We start from the raw sequence: 11,689 nt of genomic DNA on the forward strand, positions 1-11,689 counted from the left end.
GTTTAACTCCAGGTAGCAATGTGTCACCTGCCTTTCTTGTGCCTGAGTGGTGAAACTAAAGCTGGCCTAATCTCAACTGTTTCTCGACCCATATAAGCAGTTCACTAAAGACGATTAACAAGTGCAAGACAGAAGTGCATATATTGGCTTCATGAAACTCAGACCACACTAAATAGTTCATTTAGGGATAATTAAGATGTATTCGTAATTAATGTGAAAACTTGTGCAAAATCATAGTCTACTAATCACATCTCTTTATTCTTACGATCAAATCTAGTAGGATAAAAAATTTGGTGTGAGTTAAAGATCTCCCAGTCATGTTGCTAATGTTGGGGAAGGTTTGGGACTGGAAAGAACAGGCTTTGTCCTTCACACAACTTCTAGGTCAGCTTACTCACACCATCTAGGCCAAGAATGCTCAGACCAACAACAAAGTTATCAAGTCCAGTGATACACACACACACACACACACACACACACACAAACACACACGTCCAATCAGCTTCACTTGGAGATATTGGACAATCATGTCTACTTTAGTTCAGCTAATATAGACAAGTCAGCAGTATACTGCATGTCATATATATAAATAAAAGAGAGAGAGAGAAAGAGCTTTCTGCTCTTATCTTTTTATAATTTCCATATCAAACTGTGCAGAACAGGTGTACTCCTGTTTCTGAAATAGGGGAGTTTGAATGTGCAGCCCATAGCACACACTTCCAAATGAATCATTATCTCTAAATGTGGAGGAGCAATTTTCAAGAATAATTTATATTGGAGAAATGATAACCCCCACGCACAATGGTCTATGCAATCTTACATTCTGTACCTCCAATACAAGTCTGTTGAGAGAGCTCAACAAACTAAACACAGTTGTTAAGAACTTGGTTGTGCAGATGTTTAGACTACTGTTTCATGCGGTACTGAGTATTTCACAGTATTCCGCAAGCAGTTTACAAGCAGTTTACAAGCAGTTCACTCCACTCTAGCTGAAGAAATTAGGTCAAAATGGACAGTGTTTTCAATCAAGGGCAGATGCTTCTGACTGCTCTTTCTTCAACACCTGGGCTGAACTCAAACCTTTCCTACAAAATAAAAACACTGCTTGAACAGTGCTGGCATGAATGTTTAGTGCTTACAACATCTTATGTCATTAACCGTGTGATGTGTCTGTTGTACAGTAACTCCATCACAAGGTTATGGAGTGAGAGTAAGACAACGTTCCCTCCAGTTGGTAAAGTGTCCTCCTATGAAAGCTCAGTGGGTCGCCCTAGTGCACACGTGAGGTTCCCGTCTCATATAACACCCTACATAAAGGATCCACTGTATCTGAGAGGGAGAGAAGGAGAGGGAGGGAGACACCGAGAGAAACCGAGAGGGAGAGACTCCACGGGGAGCAGCAGTTCTCATGGTCCTAGCATTTCTCTCGCTCCTCCTAAAGTTTCAGTGTTGAGATAATAGAAAAGATAATGACTCTTTCCAGAGTTATGTCGATAGCCTAAAAACCATTCCCTCTCAGATTCCGGACGATTCTCTGACTAGTAGAAATGTCAAATGTCTAATCTGGGTCGAGTATAGGCCTGTAGCCTGACCTTAAAAAATCCAAAGAATTTTAACTCTAAAATGACTGGTTCTTCAGGTTTCTGTTAAAGAGATTAGGTATAGATAGATGCAAAGAAAGAGCTGCAGGGGAACAGTCAGTGGATGTTTGCACTCTGAAATTAAACCTGACAGCCAAGTATGACCAGGAAATTGTACCAAATACAAGCCAATGAAATCAGACAACGGCCTCAAACAAACCAAATTAAATCACTTTACGGCCAAAGGATACACTGGGAGTTCACTTTCTTTTTGTTGTTCTATAATTTTATCCAGCTCCTGTGGCATGTCTGAGATGTGCTAAATGAATCTCTTTATAAACTAACACACTGAATACTGCTATCATTAGATTCACTGTCCCACAACTTTACATTACTGGTTGCCAGTCCCACGGTTAGAGCAACATGAGTAGAGTGGCTAGAGCAACATGAGTAGAGTGGCTAGAGCAACATGAGTAGAGTGGCTAGAGCAATATGAATGGCTAGAGCAATATGAATGGCTAGAGCAACATGAATGGCTAGAGCAACATGAATGGCTAGAGCAACATGAGTAGAGTGGCTAGAGCAACATGAGTAGAGTGGCTAGAGCAACATGAGTAGAGTGGCTAGAGCAACATGAGTAGAGTGGCTAGAGCAACATGAGTAGAGTGGCTAGAGCAACATGAATGGCTAGAGCAACATGAATGGCTAGAGCAACATGAATGGCTAGAGCAACATGAATGGCTAGAGCAACATGAGTAGAGTGGCTAGAGCAACATGAGTAGAGTGGCTAGAGCAACATGAGTAGAGTGGCTAGAGCAACATGAGTAGAGGGGCTAGAGCAACATGAGTAGAGTGGCTAGAGCAACATGTACATGTTTGAGAGAGACTCACCTTTCCATAGAAGGGTCATATTAGTGTGTAGCCCAAACTGTTCGGACACTACAGACAGAGGTTGGCAGATCTGCAGTACCGATCTCAGACGAGTCCCGTGACGCTTTTGGAAGTCGTAGAACAAAGCTGAGAATAATATTTTGTAGGCCAAACCGATCAGACGTTTCGTGAGAAGACCGATTTTCGGGATTAGTCTCATGGTCTGACAAACACCACTGTGGATCTGCCAGCGTTCACGGCAGATGCGGAAGGATGCGGTGGGTTGAGACCCATCCAATGCCACGGACATCAACTCTAGGGGGTTAACCATTAGGGGGGGTAAAGCCTAAAACGGACTTTAGATCAGCAGGGCATCCCCCATGACCCCACGCAGGGCATCTTTACGAGAAACAGTTTAAAATGTTTGATACTATCATGGTTGGAGGCCTGTAATTTAAAACAGATTCTAACTAGCATTAGGAAACACAGGCACTTTCTTAACAGCAGTAAACGAGGGTCGAGATGGAAATTCAATCCATGGTTTTGGGTTACACACAGGCACCTGCATGTGTGTGCAAACACACGCAAACAGACACACACAGAGAGACAGACAGACGCACACACACTTACCCAGCATTGTTGCTGACGGCTGTAAGGCTCTTCACGCCAGTCTTTAATAAACTGTTGATAAGGTTCTCTGGAATACCACACAAACCAAACCCTGGCGAGAGAAACATAAATGTTTACAGTCATTTCTATTAATGACTTATTTTCCTTGGAAAATGACCCTGTATAGTTAGGCCTTCCTTACACACAGTGGAAACAAGCACAAGCCCAATTCTATTATTATGACATGTGGAATCTGTCATAGCAGCCCAGTCTGTCGGGGGCAATGACGCAGAATGATTCAGACAGAGCAGCTAAAATTGAGAGAATGGTCCATTATCTAAGAACAGCAAACAAGGCAATGTGTGAATGAACATTTCTCCCACTGACAAACAGTTTTTACAGAAAAACTACACTTGGATCATATAACACAAGTGTCTCCCTAGCCTACTTGTAGGAGATACACTACATTGCCAGGTCGCAATTGTAAATGTGAACTTGTTCAACTTGCCTACCTGGTTAAATAAAGGTGAAATAAAAAATAATAAATGACCAACGGTATGTGGACACCTGCTCGTCGAACATCTCATTCCAAAATCATGGGCCTTAATATGGAGTTGGTCTCCCCTTTGCTGCTGTAACAGCCTTCACTCTTCTGGGAAGGCTTTCCATTACATGTTAGAACATTGCTGAGAGGACTTGCTTCCCATTCAGCCACAAGAGCATTAGTGAGGTCGGGCACTGATGTTGGGCCATTAGGCCTGGCTCACTGTCGGTGTTCCAAATGAATCTCAAAGGTTTTCGATGGGGTTGAAGTCAGGGCTCTGTGCAGGCCAGTCAAGTTCTTTTAAACCGATCTCGACAAACAATTTCTGTATGGACCATTGTGTATGGCGCCATTGTCATGCTGAAACAGGAAAGGGCCTTCCCCAAACTGTTGCCGCAAAGTTGGAAGCACATAATCGTCTAGAATGTAATTTTACGCTGTAGAACTAAGAAGCCTAGCCCGAACCATGATAAACAGTCCCAGACCATTATTCCTCCTGTACCAAACTTTACCGTTGGTACTATGTATTGGGGCAGGTAGCGTTCTCCTGGCATCCGCCAAACCCAGATTCTTCCGTTAGACTGCCAGATGGTGAAGCATTATTCATCACTCAAGCATGTCCACTGCTCCAGAGTCCAAAGGCAGCGAGCTTTACACCACTCCAGCCGATGCTTAGCAATGTGCATGCTGATCTTAGGCTTGTGAGCGGCTGCTTGGTCATGGACACCTATTTCATGAAGGTCCCGATGAACAGTTATTGTGCTGACGTTGCTTCCAGGCGCCGTTTGGAACTCGGTAGTGAGTGTTGCAACCGAGAACAGACGATTTTTACACGCTACGCACTTCAGCACTAGGGGGTCCCATTCTGTGAGCTTGTGTGGCCTACCACTTTGCGGCTGAGCCGCTGTTGCACCGAGTCATTTCCACTTCACAATAACAGCACTTACAGTTGATGGGCAGCTTTAGCAGGGCAGAAATTTGACGAACTGACTTGTTGGAAAGATCGCATCCTATGACGGTGCTACGTTCAAGTCACTGAGCTCTTCAGTAATGCCATTCCACTACCAATGTTTGTCTATAGTGATTGCATGCCTGTGTGCTCGATTGTATACATCTGTCAGCAACGGGTGTGGCTGAAATAGCTAAATCCACTCATTTAAAAGGATGTCCACATATTTATGTACATACAGTACCAGTCAAATGTTTGGACACACCTACTCATTCAAGGGTTTTTCTTAATTTGTACTATTTTCTTTATTGTAGAATAATAATAAAGTCATCAAAACTATACATATGGAACACATATGGAATCATGTAATAAGAAAAAAAGTGCTAAATCAAAATATATTTTAGATTCTTCAAAGTAACCACCCTTTGCCTTGATGACAGCTTTGCATACTCTAGGCATTCTCTCAACCAGCTTCATGAGGTAGTCATCTGGAATATATTTCAATTAACAGGTGTTCCTTGTTAAAAGTTAATTTATGGAATGCCTTAATGCGTTTGAGCCAATCAGTTGTGTTGTGACAAGGTAGGGTTGGGTATACAGAAGATAGCCTTACTTGGTAAAAGACCAAGTCCATATTATGGCAAGAACAGCTCAAATAAGCAAAGAGAAATGACAGTCCATCATTACTTTAAGACACGAAAGTCAGTCAATACGGAACATTTCAAGAACTTTTGCAGTAGCAAAAACCTTGAAGCGCTACAATGAAACAGGCTCTCATGAGGACCACCATGGGAAAGGAAGACCCAAAGTTACCTGTTGCAAAAGATAAGTTCATTAGAGTTACAAGACTCAAGATACAAGATATTGCAGCCCAAATAAATGCTTGACAGAGTTCAAGTAACAGACACATCTCAACATCAACTGTTCAGAGGATACTGTGTGAATCAGGCCTTCATGGTTGAATTGCTGCAAAGAAACCACTACTAAAGGACACCAAAAAGAAGAAGAGACTTGCTTGGGCCAAGAAACACGAGCAATGGACATTAGACCGTTGGAAATATATCCTCTGTCTTTGTGAGACACTGTATATGTGGTTCCCACTGTGAAGCATGGAGGAGGAGGTGTGATGGTGCTTTGCTGGTGACACTGTCTGTGATTTATTTAGAATTCAAGGCACACTTAACCAGCATGGCTACCACAGCATTCTGCAGCAATACGACCTCATCTGGTTTGCACTTAGTGGGACTATCATTTGTTTTTAAACAGGACAATGACCCAACACACATCCAGGCTGTGTAAGGGCTATTTGACCAAGAAGGAGATGGGGCTGTATCAGATGACCTGGCCTCCATAATCACCTGACCTCAACTCAATTGAGATGGTTTGGAATGAGTTGGCCCGCAGAGTGAAGGAAAGAAGCCAACAAGCGCTCAGCATATGTGAAAACTACTTCAAGACTGTTGAAAACGCATTCCAGGTGAAGCTGGTTGAGAGAATGCCAAGCGTGTGCAAAGCTGTCATCAAGGCAAAGGGTGGCTACTTTGAAGAATCTAAAATATATTTTGATTTATTTAACACTTTGGTTACTAGATGATTCCATATGTGTTATTTCATAGTTTTGATATCTTCACTATTATTCTACAATAAAGAAAATAGTGCAAATAAAGAAAAACGCTTGAATGAGTAGGTGTGTCCAACCTTTTGACTGGTACTGTATATGTGTGTGTTGATTGTGATCAGGTAGGTGTGTCCAACCTTTTGACTGGTACAGTATATGTGTGTGTTGATTGTGATCAGGTAGGTGTGTCCAACCTTTTGACTGGTACTGTATATGTGTGTGTTGATTGTGATCAGGTAGGTGTGTCCAACCTTTTGACTGGTACTGTATATGTGTGTGTTGATTGTGATCAGGTAGGTGTGTCCAACCTTTTGACTGGTACTGTATATGTGTGTGTTGATTGTGATCAGGTAGGTGTGTCCAACCTTTTGACTAGTACTGTATATGTGTGTGTGTTGATTGTGATCAGGTAGGTGTGTCCAACCCTTTGACTGGTACTGTATATGTGTGTGTTGAGTGTGATCAGGTAGGTGTCCTAACTTTTGACTGGTACAGTACTGTATAGTGCACGTATTAGAAATAACATAATATCCCCACTTTGCTCTCTGATAGGAGAGGTGAAATGTCCATCATTTTGCTTACACTCCTATCCAATTCTTATAAATCTTGGCCTAGCGGTTAAGAGCGTTTGTCCAGGATCGGAAGGTCACTGGTTCGAATCCCTGAGCCGACTAGGTGAAAAATCTGTTGACAAGCCCTTGGCATAGACACTTAACCCTAATTGCTTCTGTAAGTCGCTCTGGATAAGAGAATCTGCAAAATGACTCAAATGTACATGTACAGTGCCTTGCGAAAGTATTCGGCCCCCTTGAACTTTGCGACCTTTTGCCACATTTCAGGCTTCAAACATAAAGATATAAAACTGTATTTTTTTGTGAAGAATCAACAACAAGTGGGACACAATCATGAAGTGGAACGACATTTATTGGATATTTCTAACTTTTTTAACAAATCAAAAACTGAAAAATTGGGCGTGCAAAATTATTCAGCCCCCTTAAGTTAATACTTTGTAGCGCCACCTTTTGCTGCGATTACAGCTGTAAGTCGCTTGGGGTATGTCTCTATCAGTTTTGCACATCGAGAGACTGAAATGTTTTCCCATTCCTCCTTGCAAAACAAGCTCGAGCTCAGTGAGGTTGGATGGAGAGCATTTGTGAACAGCAGTTTTCAGTTCTTTCCACAGATTCTCGATTGGATTCAGGTCTGGACTTTGACTTGGCCATTCTAACACCTGGATATGTTTATTTTTGAACCATTCCATTGTAGATTTTGTTTTATGTTTTGGATCATTGTCTTGTTGGAAGACAAATCTCCGTCCCAGTCTCAGGTCTTTTGCAGACTCCATCAGGTTTTCTTCCAGAATGGTCCTGTATTTGGCTCCATCCATCTTCCCATCAATTTTAACCATCTTCCCTGTCCCTGCTGAAGAAAAGCAGGCCCAAACCATGATGCTGCCACCACCATGTTTGACAGTGGGGATGGTGTGTTCAGGGTGATGAGCTGTGTTGCTTTTACGCCAAACATAACGTTTTGCATTGTTGCCAAAAAGTTCCATTTTGGTTTCATCTGACCAGAGCACCTTCTTCCACATGTTTGGTGTGTCTCCCAGGTGGCTTGTGGCAAACTTTAAACGAGACTTTTTATGGATATCTTTAAGAAATGGCTTTCTTCTTGCCACTCTTCCATAAAGGCCAGATTTGTGCAATATACGACTGATTGTTGTCCTATGGACAGAGTCTCCCACCTCAGCTGTAGATCTCTGCAGTTCATCCAGAGTGATCATGGGCCTCTTGGCTGCATCTCTGATCAGTCTTCTCCTTGTATGAGCTGAAAGTTTAGAGGGACGGCCAGGTCTTGGTAGATTTGCAGTGGTCTGATACTCCTTCCATTTCAATATTATCGCTTGCACAGTGCTCCTTGGGATGTTTAAAGCTTGGGAAATCTTTGTATCCAAACCCGGCTTTAAACTTCTTTACAACAGTATCTCGGACCTGCCTGGTGTGTTCCTTGTTCTTCATGATGCTCTCTGCGCTTTTAACGGACCTCTGAGACTATCACAGTGCAGGTGCATTTATACGGAGACTTGATTACACACAGGTGGATTGTATTTATCATCATTAGTCATTTAGGTCAACATTGGATCATTCAGAGATCCTCACTGAACTTCTGGAGAGAGTTTGCTGCACTGAAAGTAAAGGGGCTGAATAATTTTGCACGCCCAATTTTTCAGTTTTTGATTTGTTAAAAAAGTTTGAAATATCCAATAAATGTCGTTCCACTTCATGATTGTGTCCCACTTGTTGTTCATTCTTCAAAAATATACAGTTTTATATCTTTATGTTTGAAGCCTGAAATGTGGCAAAAGGTCGCAAAGTTCAAGGGGGCCGAATACTTTCGCAAGGCACTGTAAATGTCCAGGCGTAAACAGTCTTCAGTGCTGCATTTGCAAGGCATCCCAGGGAAAAGCCCTTTCAGAGCCCACAGTGAAGTCTTAACTGTCTCCTGATCTTACCTCCCACTAGGATGGTGGCTCCACTGGGGATGTCCTTCACAGCCTCTGTGGGGTCTGTGTAGAACTGTGACTTTCTCTGACTGGAGGTGGAGAAGGAGCAGCCACACATCTGGGGTACACAGAGGAACAGTCCCACAGTTAGGCAAACTCTGACAGCATTCAGTACTCAGCATTCAGTACTCTTCTCACAGGTGGATTCACCTCCTCTCAGAATAAGATGTGTGCTGGGGAGTAGTGAAAAACAAAGATCCTGGAAATTCCACTCCGATCTTTCCACGGTAACGGAATGCCAAACAAAGTTTAACAAATCATACAACTCAGTGTACAAGCACTACTTTTTACAATTTACACTGAACATTTAACAAAAACACATTTACTTGAAGAACAGTGCAGATGCTAAGTTTGGTAACAGACGGACAGCAAAAACAGCACAATCCGATATTCTGTTACTAAACTTTGCATCTGCACTGTTCTTCAAGTAAATGTGTTTTAGTTAAATGCTGTGTAAATTGTTAAAAGTAGTCCTTGTGCATAGAGTTCTATGGTTTGTTTAACTTTGCGATCATTGGATTTTGTTTGGCATACATTTCATTTATACCGTTTTTTAATCTTAGTTTCAGCATCACTCTGTTAACGTGGAATTTCCCCAGTGCTAGCATTCCATCACAGATAAGGCTGGGTCAAAATCAGCACTTCACATTATGTGCAGTGAGATAAAAACCAACACCAAGAGTATAGAATGTATTCAGTTACAGCACAGAAAAGATGGACCAGGCAGGCAAAGTACAACAAACAAAAGAGATATGTCCAGTTCACAACACTTTCTCAGCTAGAGTAAGAGTGGCAAGCAGACGGTCTTGAACTGCTTGGATTGGAACTCTGCCAGGAAGCATATTCCTCCAGCTGAGACGTGGAGAGCAGACGGAGACCCTTTAACCTCATCAAGCCTTTCATTTTCTGCCATTAACCCACCGTTCGCTCATCCTTTAACTCCTCTGCTGTAGCTAATTATATTCACCGTACTGCACTAGTGTAGATGGAAGGTTCACTGGGGGAATGAGGCAGTCTGGTGGATCTGAGAATGTCCCTGACAAAACAGTCCATTATAGGCCAGTTCTTCTAAGCTCTGACACTAGTGACGTGTAATCAACCTCTTGTTATAAATAGAATGAATAGGTCTGCAATCCCCCCCCCCCCATTTTGACCTCAGCTCATATAAAAATGAATTGTCAATAGCGAATCAGCAATTATGACCAATCAAGCGTGAGGAAAATGCTCCCAGAAGGAAAAGGAAAACATTTCACAAAATAGGCTTGACTGTTAACCTAGGACCAGCATCTTGTATTTAGGCTGTAGTCTTGACCTAGACGGAACCTTTCAGGGCGATTAACGACCATTAGCTCTGTTACGGTTATAACCTACAACAACTTATCTGAGGTCTAACTACAAACTGTACTGTGGCAGCAAAGCCAAACAAAAGCAACTGCATAACATGTGACAAAAGGAGGCGAAAACATAACAATATAAAAGGATTCCTGCACACTGAGAGGCCAACTTCTATAGGTAAAGCAATGCACAATAAAATGTATTGAACAACACTAGCATGGCGTCAGACTGTAATTATCTAAACATTGAGGTGTGTACTGTGTATACCCTCCAATTCACTACTTCTAAAAACGAAATGCAAACACATGATTAAACAATACTCTTATCGGAGAACTGTGTACATTATTTTCTATTATACTACCTGTAGACTATACTTTACAGAGACTGTTCTGAACTGCATTTTACATGCCTCTACTTCTGGCTGTCCTTAGTGCGCGTGACACGTGCGCAAAGGGTCCGGGGGTACTGGGTTGCAACCTGCAGCGCAATGTCAATGACCAACATTCTTAGGCTTGTGTGTGTTGCTATGTTGGTAGGGTGAATTCTTTACAGTTTAAAGGAGTATTACGGAGAGAGAAAAAATATCGGTAGTCAACATCAATAACACAAACATATGGACACATTAAATTGAAATCCAAGGTTCCCTTTCTCAGCCAAGGTCATTTGAGTTTTTATGGGTGACAGAGTAGGCTACTAGGCTACTAATATACCAGGACGGGAAATAGCTAACATGGATCATGGAATGGAAGCATCAGACATCACGAACATTTATGAAAGGGGTCAGTAGTGTTGAGGTATAACATAACGGATCAGTAGCCAAGTATACGCTGATCGTAGCCAACAGTAAATGCAAATGATGAATTTTGATTTCAATTGGATTTCAGAGAACAATTTATCGGTTCAAATAGAAGGCGCCATATGACACATTCGCAATAACCTGACGTAGCAGGCTTAAAATAAACACTCGCACAAAAAAAGCAACGCTTCCCAATGTATCTATCTAACTGGATGCATGTTTGTATTTGGTCAATTTCATTGACGCATGTCGATACTAACCTTGTTCAAGGAATGGGTGAAGTTCAAATTGGGTATGCAGGTGGCAGATAGGTTTTTGAAGAATACAGTATCCGCTCGTGATAATACTTTAAGGGCCGCCATGTTTTTGAAGCTAACCAACAGGCTTTCCTAAATGATGAGCAATGTGAGGCTGCGGAGCGGTTGAGTTATGGCGTGCATGTGCGATCAGACTTTGCAGGAACTCACAGTCCCAGCTGGTAAAATGACACTAAAGCTAGAAGGGGAGGGGCGGGGCGGGGCTCGCGGAGGACGATCAACGCGAGCAAAAGAGGCTCGGCTAGCTCATTATAATTTAACTGTTTCGCGGCTAGAGACGAGTCCGTAATATAAATACATATGTCCCCTTTTTTTATATATATATGCCTCTCTCTTCATCTCTAGATTTACCTGTTAATCGTTTTTTTCGGCTGGACCTAGTTGACTAAACTTCACTCCATGGTGAAGGAAGTTTCTGATGAACTCCACCAACAGAGTGAAGCAGAGACCAGGCTTTGTGGAATTCAGCTCCAACGACATAGATTCGCCCAAGAACAATACCTTAAAA

The 11,689-nt window shown here is 42.3% G+C and overlaps 1 protein-coding gene across 1 annotated transcript in view; it reads right to left on the reverse strand.

Annotated features, from left to right (window-relative positions):
* Positions 1 to 11,331, reverse strand: part of LOC109896163 (succinyl-CoA:3-ketoacid coenzyme A transferase 1, mitochondrial-like) — a 109,233-nt gene extending 97,902 nt beyond the window's left edge. Inside the window, exons 1-3 of the mRNA XM_020490443.2 lie at positions 11,125 to 11,331; positions 8,683 to 8,791; positions 3,081 to 3,171 (exon numbers count right to left, since the gene is read on the reverse strand). Coding sequence (XP_020346032.1) covers positions 3,081 to 3,171; positions 8,683 to 8,791; positions 11,125 to 11,226 — 302 coding nt within the window. The 5' untranslated portion in view covers positions 11,227 to 11,331. The remainder of the gene's footprint in view (positions 1 to 3,080; positions 3,172 to 8,682; positions 8,792 to 11,124) is intronic.
* Positions 11,332 to 11,689: the final 358 nt, after the last annotated feature.

This window comes from Oncorhynchus kisutch, linkage group LG8, assembly GCF_002021735.2.
Source record: "Oncorhynchus kisutch isolate 150728-3 linkage group LG8, Okis_V2, whole genome shotgun sequence".
NCBI lineage: Eukaryota > Metazoa > Chordata > Actinopteri > Salmoniformes > Salmonidae > Oncorhynchus > Oncorhynchus kisutch.